This window comes from Stomoxys calcitrans, chromosome 1 (assembly GCF_963082655.1).
Source record: "Stomoxys calcitrans chromosome 1, idStoCalc2.1, whole genome shotgun sequence".
Lineage (NCBI taxonomy): Eukaryota > Metazoa > Arthropoda > Insecta > Diptera > Muscidae > Stomoxys > Stomoxys calcitrans.
Genome location: NC_081552.1, coordinates 28,272,014 through 28,289,174, shown reverse-complemented (window position 1 = coordinate 28,289,174; position 17,161 = coordinate 28,272,014). Strand labels below are relative to the sequence as shown.

The window sequence follows — 17,161 nt, the reverse complement described above, 5'->3', positions numbered from 1 at the left end:
TCAAATTTCTTTTTTTGAGCCCCAATCGCCATTGGTGTAGTGGGATTTTATGGGGTGAGACGACACCCATATCAAAGACGACAAAGGATATCAAATTCTTTTTCTACCATCAAATACCAATCATTTGTGCCTCTTATTGCCATAGTAGGCAAACATGGCCGGTTTGAAGGGAGTTTAGGGGGGCGGACACTGAAATAGTATCAGCATCGCGCTAGAGCACGATTTTGTTTGGCCCCATAATGTTAAGCATTTTGAAGTTGGCTATCAAGATATTCAGGGCAACGGGTCTCGTATAGACCCACACTAATTATTATTTTGTTGTTGTTTTGGTTATCTACATTCAAAATCATATTTCAAAGCTACCACTTGGGATACCACATTTCCTCCTGTGACTATCTCAATTTGAGGGTAAAAAGTTTACTCTCCTACCAAATCCCTTTTATTGCTGTCAGGCAAATTGAATAATAATTGCGCCCTCTAGAGGCTCAAGAAGTCAAGATCCAAGATCGGTTTATGTGGCAGCTGTATCAGGTTGTGGACCGATTTGAACCTTATTTGGCACATATGTTGGATATCATAACAAAATACTTCGTGCAAAATTTCATTCAAATCTGATAAGAATTGCGCCGTCTAGTGGCTCAAGAAGTCAAGATTCAAGATCGTTTTATATGGCAGCTATATCAGATTATCGGCCGATTTGAAACATACTTAGCACAGATTTTGGAAGTCATAGCGAAACACGTCGTGCAAAATTTCATTCCAATCGGATAAGAATTGCGCCCCCTAGAGGCTCAAGAAGTCAAGATCCAAGATCGGTTTATATGGCAGCTGTATCAGGTTGTGGACCGATTTGAACCTTATTTGGCACAGATGTTGGATATCATAACAAAACACGTCGTGTAAAATTTCGTTCCAATCGGATAAGAATTACTTCCTCTAAAGATCGGTTTATATGGCAGCTATATCAGATTATCGACCGATTTGAAACATACTTAGCACAGCTTTTGGAAGTCATAGTGAAACACGTCGTGCAAAATTTCATTCCAATCGGATAAGAATTGCGCCCCCTAGAGGCTCAAGAAGTCAAGACCAAAGATCGGTTTTAATGGCTGCTACACAGTTGTTAGATATCATAACAAAACACGTCGTGTAAAATTTCATTCCAATCGGATAAGAATTGCGCCCTCTAGAGGCTCAAGAAGTCAAGACCCAAGATCGGTTATGGTGGTATACTAATCTAGTCATTCCGTTTGTAACACCTCGAAATATTGATCTAGGACCCCATAAAGTATATATATTCTTGATCGTCTCGACATTCTGATTCGAACTAGCCTTGTCCGCCCGTCCGTCAGTCGAAATCACGATAGCGGTCGAACGCGTAAACCTAGCCGCTTTGCACAGATACTTTATATTGATGTAGGTCGTTGGCGACTGCAAATGGGCCATATCGGTTCAGATTTGGATATAGCTCCCATATAAACCGATCTCCTGATTTGACCTCTTGAGCCCATACCAGCCGTGATTTTTATCCGATTTGGCTAAAATGTTGCCTATAGTATTCTGTTATGACTCCCAACAACTGAGCCAAGTATGATCCAAATCGGTTTATAACCTGAAGATTAATATTTTAGCAGAATCCATGATGGTGCGTTCCCTTATAAAGGGTACATAAGAAAACATGTAGAATAAGCGTGTAGAAGTAGGGAGAAGGGGTTCAATTTAAAACTGCGGGCGATTTTAAATTGAACAACAAGTTTTCGACTGCGGCGCTCCCTACGTCAAAACCCTTATTCTTCATTTTTATCTTCTGTACTCTTTACTCTATGTATCATTTATATAATTTTAGTACTTTAATGTTTTCCATACCTAAAATATAATACCAGTATAATCAACAGGCTGAAAACGTTGCATCAACGAAAAAACGGCGTGATGGCCGGTCACCACTAAAGTTCAGGCTGTAATTGCTGTCGCGAACAATCAGCGGTACCGAGCGGAGAGTCTAAGTGAGAGGTCGGGTGGCACCGGCTCTTGCACAAATACTGAGTGCCTACGATGCTCAATATGACAAGGCGAGTTATGGGCGCTTTTAAATGTTCCCAGTTCCCGCGACGATCGGTCCTTTGGACCGGAACGAGCTTGCTTACCTACAGGAGCTTGACGAGCATCGCAACAACAACAAATAAAATTCAGGCAGACGCATTAGCTAACCATACAAAATACATTACCCGTATTGTGAAATAGTTTATGAAACAATCAAATCTTTTTATTTTGTTTCTGATTAAAATTAGTTATTTCGTTATTACCAAACATTTTGGTTTTCTTTCATTTATGTCGGATATTATTTTTTAGGGGTTATTTATTTTTAACGTTATGACGTTATATGTTCGTCCGATTTGGTCTAATATTGCAATAATTTATCAACTGATCTTAACGAAATTTTGGGTGAATTTTAAAGAAATCGGTTCATATTTCGATATGCAAATTGGAAGTTTGTCCATGAACATTCCGTAAGGAACAGGGGCAAACTTCTCACATATAACTGAGTGCTGTCCGATTCAAGTTTAAGCTCAATGATAAGGAGCCTTTCTTTTAAAGCTAAGTCCGAACGGCGCGCCGCAGAGCGACACCTCTCTGGGGAGAAGTTTTTATATGGCAAAGTACCTCACAAATGTCGCCAGCTTTAGGAGGGATAACCACCGCTGCTTTTTTTCTGATATCTTCTATTTTCACTATTTTCACTTCTAAAGCCTTTACAACCCCTTTTATTTACCAATATCAAAATTTTGCACAATATTTTCTTCTACCCCTGACACTATGTTTTGATGAAATCAGATCAGTCTAGGATATAACTGCAATATATGTACTGTCCGGTTTTCACTTGTAAGGTTGTACAATTTACGAATGCTCAGCATGAAATGTAGTAAGAATTGATTTTTTACTTATCATCATATCTCTATATCATATCATACATATTTCATCAAAATCAGTTCAGATTTCCATATTTCTCCCATTATATACGCATCCTTCTGAACACCTTCGCCAAAGTCCAACAAAATTGGTGTAGATTTAGATAAAGACATCATATCGTCCCTTAACCGCCAAAAAGATGTTAGTGCCAAATTTTAAGATTTTCAGTTTTTACTAGGAAATGATATTTTACGACTGTTTCCAGCTTCTGTTAAAATTTTGTGTCGATAATCCAAACCGTTATGACTTTACAACAAACACAAATTTAATGAAGGGTCATTTTAATAGTTGTAAATAAATTCTGTGACAGCGAAGGGGACTTACAATGTTTTCGCCAGACACAAGTCTCTGAAACAGATTAAGCAATAACTGCAATAAAATATGTAAGTTATTGGGTTGCCCAAAAAGTAACTGCGGATTTTTCATATAGTCGGCGTTGACAAATTTTTTCACAGCTTGTGACTCTGTAATTGCATTCTTTCTTCTGTCAGTTATCAGCTGTTACTTTTAGCTTGCTTTAGAAAAAAAGTGTAAAAAAAAGTATATTTGATTAAAGTTCATTCTAAGTTTTATTAAATGTGCATTGACTTTCTTTTAAAAATCCGCAATTACTTTTTGGGCAACCCAATATAATAATGAAACGTTTTATATCTGGAAGTAGAGTACGAATCGCATGTTTAAAAGTAGGGCTAAGTATCTGAGGGGCGCCCACCCTCAAGCAAACCGGCAAAGGGATGTATTGGTCAACCGGGACAATAGTGGACTAACATTTAAAGTCTTTGGATTACCCATAAACCCATATTGGTGATCCGGGACAATATGACATTTAGAAATAAAGTCCGAAGGTCAAATCCAAATTTGGGAACAGCCACTGAAACCGCCCAAAACGAAACTATGGGTCGATTACAAAATCTAGGATATTGATTAAATGACTTTGGGAGACGGGATTTGATATATTTGGGACGAAGGAAGGAGCAATCCAGTTTCCGCCATGTCAGTCCGCTTCAAATTGCCGATAAAAATATTATTAAAGCAATTAAAACGTGATTTCACCACATTAAGTTCGGCCGGGAACAAATCTGAATTTTATTCGATAAATCGATTTATATTTATTCAGCTACGGAATCTGATCAAAACATAAACGTTATTTTCAAATTTCGTGAGGTACGTATGTTCGATTTCCGAATGTTTGTTATACTCTCCACCATAGAATAGGGGGAATACTAATTTCGTCTTTCCGTTTGTAACACATCGAAATATTCATCCGAGACCCAACAAAGTATATATATTCTTGATCATCTTGATCATCTTGACATCCCAAGTCGATGTAGCCATGTCCGTCCGTCTGTCGAAAGCACGCTAACTTTCATAGTGATAAAGCTATGCGCTTGGAATTTTGCACAAATACTTTCTATTAGTGTAGTTCGGTTGGGATTGTAAATGGGCCATTATCAGTCCATGTTTGGATATAGCTGTCATGTAAACCGATCTTGGATCATGACTTCTTGAGCCTCTAGACGGAGCAATTCTTATCCGATTTGGCTGAAACTTTATATGAAGTGTTTTGTTAGAGCTTTCAACAACTGTGCCAAATATGGTTTAAATCCGTTCACAACTTGATATAGATCCCATTTATACTTCTTGAGCTTCTAAAGTGTAGCTTCCAACAGCGCTAAGTATGGTTCAATATCTGACATAGCTGCCATATAAACCGGATCTTGACTTCTTGAGCCTCTAGACGGAGCAATTCTTATCCGATTTGGCTGAATCTTAATATGAAGTGTTTTGTTACAGCTTCCAACAACTGAGCTAAATATGGTTCAAATCGGTCCATAACCTGATTTCGCTGCCACATAAACCCATCTCCCGACTATACTTCTTGAGCCTCTAGAATGCACAATTATTATCCAACCACTACGCTAAATATGGTTTAAATCGGTTCATAACTTGATATAGCTGCCATCTAAACCGATTTTGGATCATGACTTCTTGAGCCTCTAGAGGACACAATTATTATGCGATATGGCTTAAATTTTGTGATGACTTCCAAAAACTGTACCAAGTATGGTCTAAATGGGTTCACAACCTAATATAGCTCCCACATAAACCAATCTTCCGATTACACTTCTTGAGCCTCTGGAGGGCACAATTCTTATCCGATGATTGAAAATTTGTACAGCGACTTCTTCTCTAACCTCCAATTCTTATCTAATTTGGCTGACATTTTGCACAATGACTTCTTCCATGGTCTCCAACATCCAAACCATGTATGGTCCGAATCGGTAGATAACCTGAAACAGCATGGCAATTTTTATCCATTATCCTTTGTTTGCCTGTAAAGAGATATCGGGCAAAAAACTTGGTATAGGGTATTTAAGATTCGGCCCGGCCGAACTTAGCACGCTTTTACTTGTTTTCTGTCATGTTGGTACTCATGTCTGTTATATGTTGGGTTGCCCAAAAAGTAATTGCGGATTTTTTAAAAGAAAGTAAATGCATTTTTAATAAAACTTAGAACCACACAAACTCACGACAAACATCATACGTGTAATGAGCAGTGGACTCTTGAAGTAATGTCCTCTGTAGAGGACATCGTTAGGGAAAGGATTAGCCAAGATATCAAAGATCAATTTCAACTACAACATTGATTGATCCAATTAAACCATATAGGTAATGTACATTGCCACAAAAATCAAGATTACAAATAAAATCGTGTCCTTCAATGTTCACATACTCATATCTATGGCGAGCTGTAGTGTATTCCCCTTTCAATAAGCTTCCCAAAGATTAATGATTTTTTCAAAATATTTTTGGTATCATATTCATATTGTGTATATTTATGACAGAATTTAAATACGTTTGAAATAATATGAGCGTAAAATTGGTATGTTATAAGGAAATTAACATTCGTTTTATGTATATGTATATATCTCTATATGTATGTATTTATATATTCGCTTGTAGGCAATGAAATTTAATCCTTATTACAGCTGCTTAATCCGTAAATCTATCCTTCATTCCTTCCGTGCATCATTTCTATTCATTCATTTGAAGCAAAGAATTAATGGTGGCATCTTTGTTACCACGATTAGCCTCAAAGACCGTCTTCACAACTTCCGTATCAATATTGGGGAACATTTCCTGAATTTGTTTCAATTCTTCGGCACTTAATTGAGGCGGGGGCACCACCACCGGCTGTTGTCCCACATCTGGTTGCTGTTGCTGTGGTGGTGGCACAAAAATGGGCATAGGCCTGCCAGGTACCATAACCATAGGAGCTGCTGCTGGATATAGATATGGTTGGATGGGTTGATTGGAAAAGCTTAAGACAATATCTATGGCTCCTTCGAGACCATCACCCTGTTTTCCACTCAGTGTATACCATTCCTCATGCGTCTCACCGGAAAAAACACGCTCGGGTATTTTAATCTCACACCAGGCAATCAATTCGTCCATTTTAAAGCTACACTCATCGTATATTTCCACATACATGGTATTCACGCCCACCGGCAATTGACTTTGGATGACACGATTCCAGCGGGGATTTTTACCGCCATTTGGATCGGTATGGGTTTCATAGACATAATGACCAACGCGTATGCGTACATAGGGATCCATACGAGTCAAGCCATAGTTACGGGCCAACTTTGCTTGGGCACATGTTATGCTCAAGCGTCCCACATGATTTGGTGCAACATATTGGGGCATTTGTTGTCGATAGAGAGCCATGGCGGCCTGAGCATCGGCAGATATATTGTTGGCCACCTCAAAACGGAGGAAATCATCTGGAAGGGGCATAAGCATAGCTTTTTTCCAACGATTTTCTATAGCTATCGCCATTATTTTAGCCGGCAAAATTTTGAAATTCTGCTTTGCAAAATAGAAAAACAAGAGAGAAAACAAGGAAAGGAAAAGAAAATAAAATTTTAATGAATTTCTTTCTACTGGTCGAAAAATAATATCATGAAATATAATACACAAGTCTTTAAACAAATTTGATTTCTCAAGAAAATAACGTCGAAGAGGTATAAAAACCTTTCGAAAAGAATTGAAGAGTTTAGATTAAAGTTTTGTATTAAGAAAATTTGGCAACTATAATTTCATCCGTTTTTCAATTTGAAGGGCCAACAATTTATAAATGGAGTTCTTTAGCGATTATGGAGTCAGAAAAATTGGATCATAAGCCACATTTTAGGCTATCTCGATTTTAACATTCGAATATTTGCACTTTTCACTGATCACTCGAGTAACTCAAAAAAAGGATACTGAGACTTTCCACACACTTTAGTGATTCAAAATCATATTTTTTGCCGGTTGTCCATACCGGATTGACGCGATCGGCTATTGCTTCAGTGTACAACACACTGCTACAACAAGAACCAATATTGCTTTAAATCATTTAGCCAGAATTTAAAGCCTGACATTTTGAGTAAGATCTGACACTGCACGCACACTACAGCTTCTTACGTCAAAGCCTGAAAGATAAATTTTAGTTTTTTTGAACTCTTTCTCAAAGTTTCTGAGTTTGTGTAGTTTGGTTTCCACAAGTTGAAAAACTCGCAAATATTTCATTAAGCTAAATATTTATTCGAAAACAGTCCACAGCGTTAGTAGCTCTTACAGCGTTTAAAATTGTCTAAGATCAAGCTTTAAGCATGCAATTTCAGATAAAAGCAGCATGTTACAAGTAAAAAGGCATTAAGTTCGGCCGGGCCGAACTTTGGATACCCACCACCTCGTGTTTATATGTAAACCACCTTTCGTCAGAATCCGGTGAAAAATGCATAATTTAAGCTCCCATAGCAGCTTTATGGAAATATTGTCCGATTTGGACCAAATTCGGCACGGACATTGAGTGGTCTAAGAAGAACAAATCATTGTTCAACTTTGTAGAACAAAATATTGGTCTTTTTTGTGAGCTATATCCAAATATAGACCAAATTGAACCATATACGACACGGATGTCGAAAAGCCTAACATAAGTCACTGTGTCAAATTTCATCTTGGAATCGGAATATAAATGAGCCTTTTATGGGGCCAAGACTTTAAATCGAGAGATCCGTCTATATGGCAGCTATATCCAACTCTGAGCCGATCTGGACTTCGAAGGATCTTACACAACACACTGTCGCAAATTTTGGCGACATCGAACAATAAATGCGCTTTTTATTGGCCTAAAATCTTAAATCGAGAGATCGGTCTATGTGGCAGCTATATCCAAATCTGGACCGATCTGTGCCAAATTGATAAGGATCTCGAAAGGCCTACCACAACTCGCTGTCCCAAATTTCGGCGAAATCGAACAATAAATGCGCCCTTGTGGGCCCAAAACCTTAAATTGGGAGATCGGTCTATATATCAGCTATATCCAAATCTGGACCGTCCCTGGGCCAAGAGGGATGTCGAAGGGGCTAACATAACTCACTGTTCCAAGTTTTGGTAAAATCGGTAAAATAGATGCGACTTTTATGGCCCCAATACCTTAAATCGAGAGATCGGTCTATATGGGGGCTATATAAAGGTATAGTCCGATATAGCCCATCTTCGAACTTTACCTGTCCATGGACAGAAAAATAATCCGTGCAAAGTTTCAGCGCCTATGTCTCTATTTTTAAAGACTATAGCTTGATTTCAACAGACAAACGTACAGACGGACATGGCTAGATCGTCTTAGATTTTTACGATCAAGAATATATATACTTTATAGGGTCGGAAATGGATATTTCGATGTGTTGCAAACGAAATGACAAAACGAGTATAACCGCATCCTTCGGTGGAGGGTATGTATAAAAAGCACTCTTTGTACAAATGATAATAGCGGCGTATTGCCAAACTATTACCCACTCCATGTTAAACGCACCCAAAGTCGCACTTGGTGACCAAGCCCCTTCCGGTCCAAAGGATCGATCGCCAAGGAAAGAGTGTCCATGGGTTACCTAAAGGCGCCCCTAACCCGCTTTGTCATATCGAACCTCATAGGCACCCAGTACTTCTGCAAGACCCGGTGCCGCCAGACCTCCGAGTCTCCGCTCGATACTGCTGATTGTCCGCGACTGCCGTTGCAGCTACCCCGTATGGAGCATGCCACTATCCGCAACCTGTGTACGCGCCCGGTAGCTCGCAACAGCAATGAACACCACACAGATCGGACCTCAATGTTCCAGCCTGTGTGATGCTCACAGAGGAGGTGTTCATCGTCATCACGAGAAACTCAGCTGGGAGATACCGAGCGCCCACAGGTTGCGGATAGTGGAATGCTTCGTTTACGAAGGCTCAACGGCTCAACTGAGTGCCTAGATACTCGATATGGCAAGGCGAGTAATGGCCATAACGTTTCCCCGGCGATCGATCCAAGGACCAGAACGATCTTGCTCACCTATTAAGCTTGACAAGGATCGCTGCTTCCACACACAAACATCTGGCTACAACAACAACAACTAGGAGTATCGCGATGGTACCAAAGCCAAAATCTAAGGTCAACGAGATAATAAAATTAACTGTAGAATTGGTAAATCCACCATGGACCAGAATTTCATACGACACTTGGCATCTTTTTTTCAAAACAGCTCTACACGCTCAAAGTTATTAGAAACTATGGCTGAATTTGGTATCCATGGCCGAGCCGTTATGGGATAAGCAAATCTCTCTCGTTATCAGTTTCATTAGATCTCTTTTAAAACGTAAAATCATGCCAAGAATACCATTGGCGCTACGAGAAAACCCCTAGATCAAGCGGTATATCATGCGGGTCTAGACAACATTCATGCAGACACGGCAACGCTCGCCTGCCATTGCACCTGAAGAAATTGACCTCCCCCGGCAAACCAGAGTAGTTCTGGCTCAATTACGTTCCGGCAGATGAAGCCGCCCCAACTTCTACAGAGCAAGGATTGATGCCGACGTTCAAGATGTATGCAACAGAATCAAGCAAATAAAAGATAGAGCACAACAAACTGCTACAACAACAACCATTGGTGCATATTCTTCGCAGCAGAGACACTTGTAATAAAGCCCTAATTAAGTCGCTAGTTTAGTAGGCTTATTTTGGGTCTCTTGAGTATGCTTTCGTGCAATGAATGTGGGGCCTCCTATCAAAGAAACAAGCTCGTTTGCCCGTAAATATACTAACCTTTTAATGACAAATCTATTGACATAAACCAACGTTTCGTAATAGAAACAAAAGGCCATTAATGACAGATTAGGGATGGTAAACACTCCCAGTACATATTCGAACATCTTTCGCTTTGCTGTGGATAACATTTTTATTTGGCTGTGATTTTTTTTAAATATGACTAAATTTGTAGCTTAAATTGGGTGTGCTTTCAAAGGGTGTGCAAATTTCAGTGAAATCGGATATAAATGCGCTTTTTATGGCCCCAAAACCTTAAATCGAGAGATCGGTCTATATGGTAGTTATATCCAAATCTAAGCTGATCTGAGCCGATCTGAGCCAAATAGAAGAAGATTGTTGAAGGGCCTTACACAACTCAGTATCCCAAATTTCGGCGACATCGGACAATAAATGCGTCTTTTATGGGCGCAAGACCTTAAATCGAGAGATCGGTCTATATGGCTATATCCATGGCTATAGCCATCGGCTATATCCAAATCTGGACCGATCATAGCCAAATTGAAGAAGAATGTCGAAGGGCCTAACACAACTCACTGTCACAAATATCAGCAAAATCGGACAATAAATGTGGCTTCTAAGGACCTAAGACCCTAAATCGGCGGATTGGTTTTTATGGCAGCTATCTCCAAATCTGGACCGATCTGGGCTAAATTGAAGAAGGATGTCGAAGGGCCTAACACAACTCACTGTCCCAAACTTCAGCAAAATCGGATAATAAATGTGACTTTTATGGGCTTAAGACCCTAAATCGGCCGATCGGTCTATATGGGGGCTATATCAAGATATAGTCCGATATAGCCCATCTTCGAACTTAACCTGCTTTTGGACAAAAAAAGCATCCGTGCAAAGTTTCAGCTAAATATCTCTATTTTTAAAGACTGTGGCGTGATTTCAACAGACAGACGGACGGACATGGCTAGATCGTCTTAGATTTTTACGCTGATCAAGAATATATTGTATATCCTTTATAGGGTCGGAAATGGATATTTCGATGTGTTGCAAACGAAATGGCAAAATGAAATGAATATACCCCCATCCTTCGGTGGTAGGTATAAAAGTGTACTGAGGGGGTGCTAAGGTTTTGGCTTAAACTGTATATAGAACACAAGCTATCTCGAGTTGAAGTTTTAGTCGCCTTCTTCTAGACTGTGACATAAACGAGTGTAAATCATTTGTTTCATTTAAGTATTTGTTTCAATAGTTATCGGGTAAACTTGATCTTTTGACTATCATATTCGGCAATTTGATCCCAGCTTAACGTTAACTTTTCGTTCTTGAGACTATCTACCGGTATATCATGTTTAAAGCCGTGTGCCACACGGCGGAATTCAGTTTTTGAAGATTCCCAATGATTTGCACTATTTGGAATTCTGCTAATTACCCACATGGAACAAAGATGTTAGATTGCAGCATTTCCTCAACTGTCAACTAGCTCAAGTCCAAGGAAAGTTCCAAATATTTTCAAAACACTCGCAAAAAAAATCGCATCGCCTGACCCTCTTTGATCTTTGCACAAAAACAACGTATATGATGATGGTGTCAGGCAAATGGCTATCGTTTTACTTCCCGCCATGTTACCTGATCTCTTTGTGCGACCGTTTTAATTATGGTAACACTTAAAAGTTGTTTCACCACTTTTCCACTTGCGCTATTATCGTATACGTTTTGTTCGATTTTGTAATGACCTTCGAAAATATCTGGAAATTGAATACATTGTGTGATTTTCCCCACCACTTCGGGTTTATGTTATCGCTTTTTTTACTTTCCTCCTTTTTTTCCTTCTTTCCATCATTTATGTGCCTCATTAACATTTCTGTGGACGTCGCTTTGTTGACAGTGGCCGCCGATGTTGCTATTTTTGTCCACCACCAAAGAAACCTGATAGCCTTTACAAGCTACCTCATAAAATGTGTGTGCGGCATTTGTTTTGAGAGAATAGAACTTGACCCACAGATGCCACCTTTTTCCAACCAACCACCCACCGCCTTCGCTTTAAACCGCACTTGACCTGCTAAATATGACAAACTGGCAAAGGCAACGTCAATAACAAAAACAAAAAACGAAGGCCACACGCTGTCATTACACTGTGAGCCACAAAACAGAGTTGCCAAATTCATGTGTTAAGTAAGGTAGCAAATTGAAGACACAAAAAGAATGAACAAAAAAAATAAAAATAATAAAAAACAAGTAAAAGCGTGCTAAGTTCGGCCGGGCCGAATCTTATATACCCTCCACCATGGATCGCATTTGTCGAGTTCTTTTCCCGGCATCTCTTCTTAGGCAAAAAAAAGGATATAAGAAAAGAGTTGCCCTGCTATTAAAACGATATCAAGATAGGGTCCGGTTCGGACCACAATTAAATTATATGTTGGAGACGTGTGTAAAATTCCAGCCAATTCGTATAAGAATTGCGCCCATTGGGGCTCACGAAGTAAAATAGAGAGAACGATTTATATGGGATCTGTATCGGGCTATAGACCGATTCAGACCATAATAAACACGTTTGTTGATGGTCATGAGAGGATCCATCGTACTAAATTTCAGGCATATCGGATAATAATTGCGACCTCTAGGGGTCAAGAAGTCAAGATCCCAGATCGGTTTATATGGCAGCTATATCAGGTTATGAACCGATTTAACCCTTATTCGACACAGTTGTTGAAAGTAAAAACAAAATACGTCATGCTAAATTTCAGCCAAATCGGATATGAATTGCGCCCTCTAGAAGCTCAAGAAGTCAAATCCCCAGATATGTTTATATGACAGCTATATCAGGTTATGGACCGATTTCAACCATACTTGGCACAGTTGTTGGGTATCATAACAAAACACGTCGTGCGAAATTCCACTCCAATCGGATAAGAATTGCGCCCTCTAGAGGCTCAAGAAGTCAAGACCCAAGATCGGTTTATATGGCAGCTATATCAGGTTATGGACCGATTTGAACCATACTTGGCACAGTTGTTGGATATCATAACAAAACACGTCGTGCAAAATTTCACTCTGATCGGATAAGAATTGCGCACGCTAGAGGCTCAAGAAGTCAAGACCCAAGATCGGTTTATATGGCAGCTATATCAGGTTATGGACCGATGTGAACCATACTTAGCACAGTTGTTGGATATAATAACAAAACACGTCGTGCAAAATCTCATTTTAATCGGATAAGAATTGCGCACTCTAGAGGCTCAAGAAGTCAAGACCCAAGATCGGTTTATATGGCAGCTATATCAGGTTATGGACCGATTTGAACCATACTTGGCACAGTTGATGGATATCATAACAAAACACGTCGTGCAAAATTTCACTCTGATCGGATAAAAATTGCGCACGCTAGAGGCTCAAGAAGTCAAGACCCAAGATCGGTTGATATGGCAGCTATATCAGGTTATGGACCGATTTGAACTATACTTGGCACAGTTGTTGGATATCATAGCAAAACACGTCGTGCAAAATTTCATTCCAATCGGATAAGAATTGTGCACTCTAGAGGCTCAAGAAGACCCAAGATCGGTTTATATGGCAGCTATATCAAAACATGGACCAATATGGCCCATTTACAATACCAACCGACCTACACTAATAAGAAGTATTTGTGCAAAATTTCAAGCGGCTAGCTTTACTCCTTCGGAAGTTAGCGTGCTTTCGACAGACAGACGGACGGACGGACGGACATGGCTAGATCGACATTAAATTTCACGACGATCAAGAATATATATACTTTATGGGGTCACAGACGAATATTTCGAGTAGTTACAAACAGAATGACGAAATTAGTATACCCCCCATCTTATGGTGGAGGGTATAATAAGTAAAATTTATTTGGTGGCGGACCCTCCCCTTTACCCTAATTTTCAGAAATGCCAGATATCAGAGATGGGTCGTGTGATTTAACAGAAATTTTGTGTGCTCTCTTATAGTAACCTCCAAACAAAAGTTTGGTATCCAAATTTCGGATGGGATACCTAGGGGGCCGACCCACCCCCAAAGCCTACCAAATATATATATATATATAGTCCAATCACGACAATATGGGACTCAAATGAAAGGTATTTAAGAGTAGAAAACGTATCTGATATCCAATTGTCGGACCAAGTTGTTGGGGAGACCACCCCAACCCCCAAAACCCCCCTAAATCGGACATATTTACTGACAATGGCAATATGGGACTCAAATGAATGGTATTTGCGAGTAGATTATGAATTTGATATCCAAATGTGGGACGAAGTTTCTGGGGGCCCACCCCTTTCCCAAAACACCCCCCAAAGGTGAAAAATTTACGGCCATAGCAATATAGGGCTCAAATGAAAAGTCTTTGGGAGTAAAGCATGAATGTGATATCAATATTCGGGAAAAAGTGTTTATGGGCAACCCCATAAAACAACCCAAATAGGACGTATTTGCTGACCATTGCAATAAGGGGCTCAAATAAGACGAATTTTAGAGTAGAACAAGAATCTAATATATATTTTCAGCGCCAAGTCACTGAGTGGCCTCCCCATCCCTCAAAACAGCCCCCAAAACGGTCATGTTTCTCGACAAATTAAAGGTAATTAGGAGTAGACTACGAATGTGATATGAACATTCGGGACCAACTGTCTAACCGACGTCCCACCCGCAAATAGGACATATTTGCTCACCATGACAATTTGGGTCTTAAAGAGAGTGGAGCTCGATATTGATAGTTCTTAGGGCCCATACCCCCAACTGGACATATTTCATGACTTTTGCAGTAAAGGGTTTGAATAAAAGATATTTAAGATTAGCGAATGTATTTGATTTCCAATTTTGAGGCCAATGGCAATCTGGGGTTCAAATAAATGATATTTGAGAGTAGAGCAAGATGCTGATAAATTTTCAAGTGTTTGGGCGACCACCTCACTCTCCAAAACCATGTCAAGGTGGGGCTCAAGTGAAAGATATTGGGGAGTAGAGCACGAAATTGGTACCCACTTCCGGAAACAATTTTCTGGGTGTCTACCCTTTCCCCAAAAACAACCCACAAACCGATGCAATATGGGCCTCAAATAAAGGTATTTGGGAGTATAATTAACAATTTGGGGCCAATGGTCTGGGAGACGCCTCATCCCATAAACTAATGGCAATATGGGGTTTAGAAAATAGTTTTTGAGGGTAGAGCACGATGCTAATATTTTTTCAGGACTAAGTGTCTGGGGGCCCACGTCACCCCACAAAACATCCCTAAATTGGACATAGATATCTACCGATCTTTGCAATTTTGGGGCTCAAATGAAAGGTATTTGGGAGTAGGGCACGAAATTCATACCCACTTACGGGACCACGTTTCTGGGGGTGCACACCACCCCCTTAACCCACCAACCACCACCCTGGGGCACTTCCCACTACCAAAATCCATATGAGAATATCGGGCTCCAATAAAGTCTTTTAAGCTAAAATAAGTCTTTAACATCCAAACTTAAATGACTATAAACCCTCCGAGCGAAGTCATAGACGAATAATGATCATATGGAATTCAGATAAAGACATTTATATTGTTATGCTGTTTCTCAAGCTATATACACATACTATTTTCGTAGCATGGTATTTCACTCAAAGCTCTTTATTGTCAAAAATAAATATTCAAAGGATAATTTTGTCCCATATAAAGTCAAAGAAGGCGCAGCGGAGCGGGCCCCGTCCAGCTAATATAAAATAAATAAACAAATATATAAAATAAATAAACAAATATATAAAATAAATGAAAAACTCCAAAAATAATTATAAAACAAGTAAAAAAGAATTAAGTTCGGCTGAGCCGAATTTTGGATACCCACCACCTCGGGTATATATATGTAAACCCCCTTTCGTCACAATCCGGTGAAAATTGGATAACTTATGCACCCAAATTCGGCACGGACATTGAGTGGTCTAATCAATATAAATCACTGTTGAATTTTGTATTTCAAATTTCAAAAAAATCGGGTAATAAATAAAGCTTTTAATGGCTTCAGACCCTTTATCGGGAGATCGGTCTGTATGGCAGCTATATCTAAATATAGTCCGATCCGAACCTTATTGGGAAGGTTGTCGGGAGACCTAAAACTACCCACTGTTTCAAATTTCAGCGAAATCGGGTGATAAATAGTGCTTTCAGACGTTTTATCGGCAGATCGGTCTATATGACAGCTATATATATAAATATAGTCCGATCTGAACCATATTTAGGTCAGATGTCGGCAGGCCGAAAATAACCCACTGTTTCAAATTTCAGCTAAATCGGGTAATAAATAAAGCTTTTATGGGCTTTATCGGCAGATCGGTATGTATGGCAGCTATATATATAGTCCGATCCGAACCATATTTGGGTCAGACATCGGGAAGCCTTAAACTACTCGCTGTTTCAAATTCAGCGAATTCGAATAAAAAATAAAGCAATTATGGGCATTAGACCTTTATCGGCAGATCAGTCTATATAGCAGCTATATCCAAATATGGGCCGTTCAAGAACTTAACCAACACCAACGTGCATCGGAAAGACGTATCTGTGCCAAATTTCAGCTCAATATCTCAATTTTTGAAGGCTGTAGAGTGATTACAACAGACAGACGGACAGACACACGGACATCGTTAAATAGTCGTACGACGATCCGAAATATATATACTTTGTAGGGCCGGAAATTGATATTTCGATGTGTTGCAAACAGAATGACTAAATGAATACTCCCCCTATCCTACGGTGGTGGGTATAACAAGTATTTGAAGCAGTATTTGAATTTGATGGACCTCTACGGATGTTTTCAGACGGATTATTAAACTACCCGTATCAAATTTCGAGTAAAGCTAAATGTAATACTGTTGACAAATGGCAACATTTCTGAACTAATTTCTATGAAATTCACCAGTAATATCGAGAGTCAAGAGAAAATTCCTTTTGCTATATTTCGAGAAAGCCTGTTAACAAATTAGCACTTTATTGCAAATTTTCTCAAAATCGGACGAACATATATATTGGAGCTATATCTAAATCTGAACCGATTTCTACCAAACTCTTTAGATAATGTTGAAGTGACATATAGAAACAGCGCAAGATTTATATATAAA

The 17,161-nt window shown here is 39.4% G+C and overlaps 1 protein-coding gene across 2 annotated transcripts in view; it reads right to left on the bottom strand.

Moving 5' to 3' along the window:
* LOC106094354 (rho GDP-dissociation inhibitor 1) overlaps positions 1 to 17,161 on the bottom strand; it is a 48,277-nt gene that overhangs the window by 26,087 nt on the left and 5,029 nt on the right. Inside the window, exon 2 of one of the 2 annotated variants that reach the window (XM_059360557.1) lies at positions 5,775 to 6,834. The exons of the other annotated variant lie outside the window; for it this stretch is intronic. Coding sequence (XP_059216540.1) covers positions 6,004 to 6,807 — 804 coding nt within the window. The 5' untranslated portion in view covers positions 6,808 to 6,834 and the 3' untranslated portion in view covers positions 5,775 to 6,003. Of the gene's footprint in view, positions 1 to 5,774; positions 6,835 to 17,161 lie in introns of those variants that run through there. 2 annotated transcript variants of the gene reach the window in all.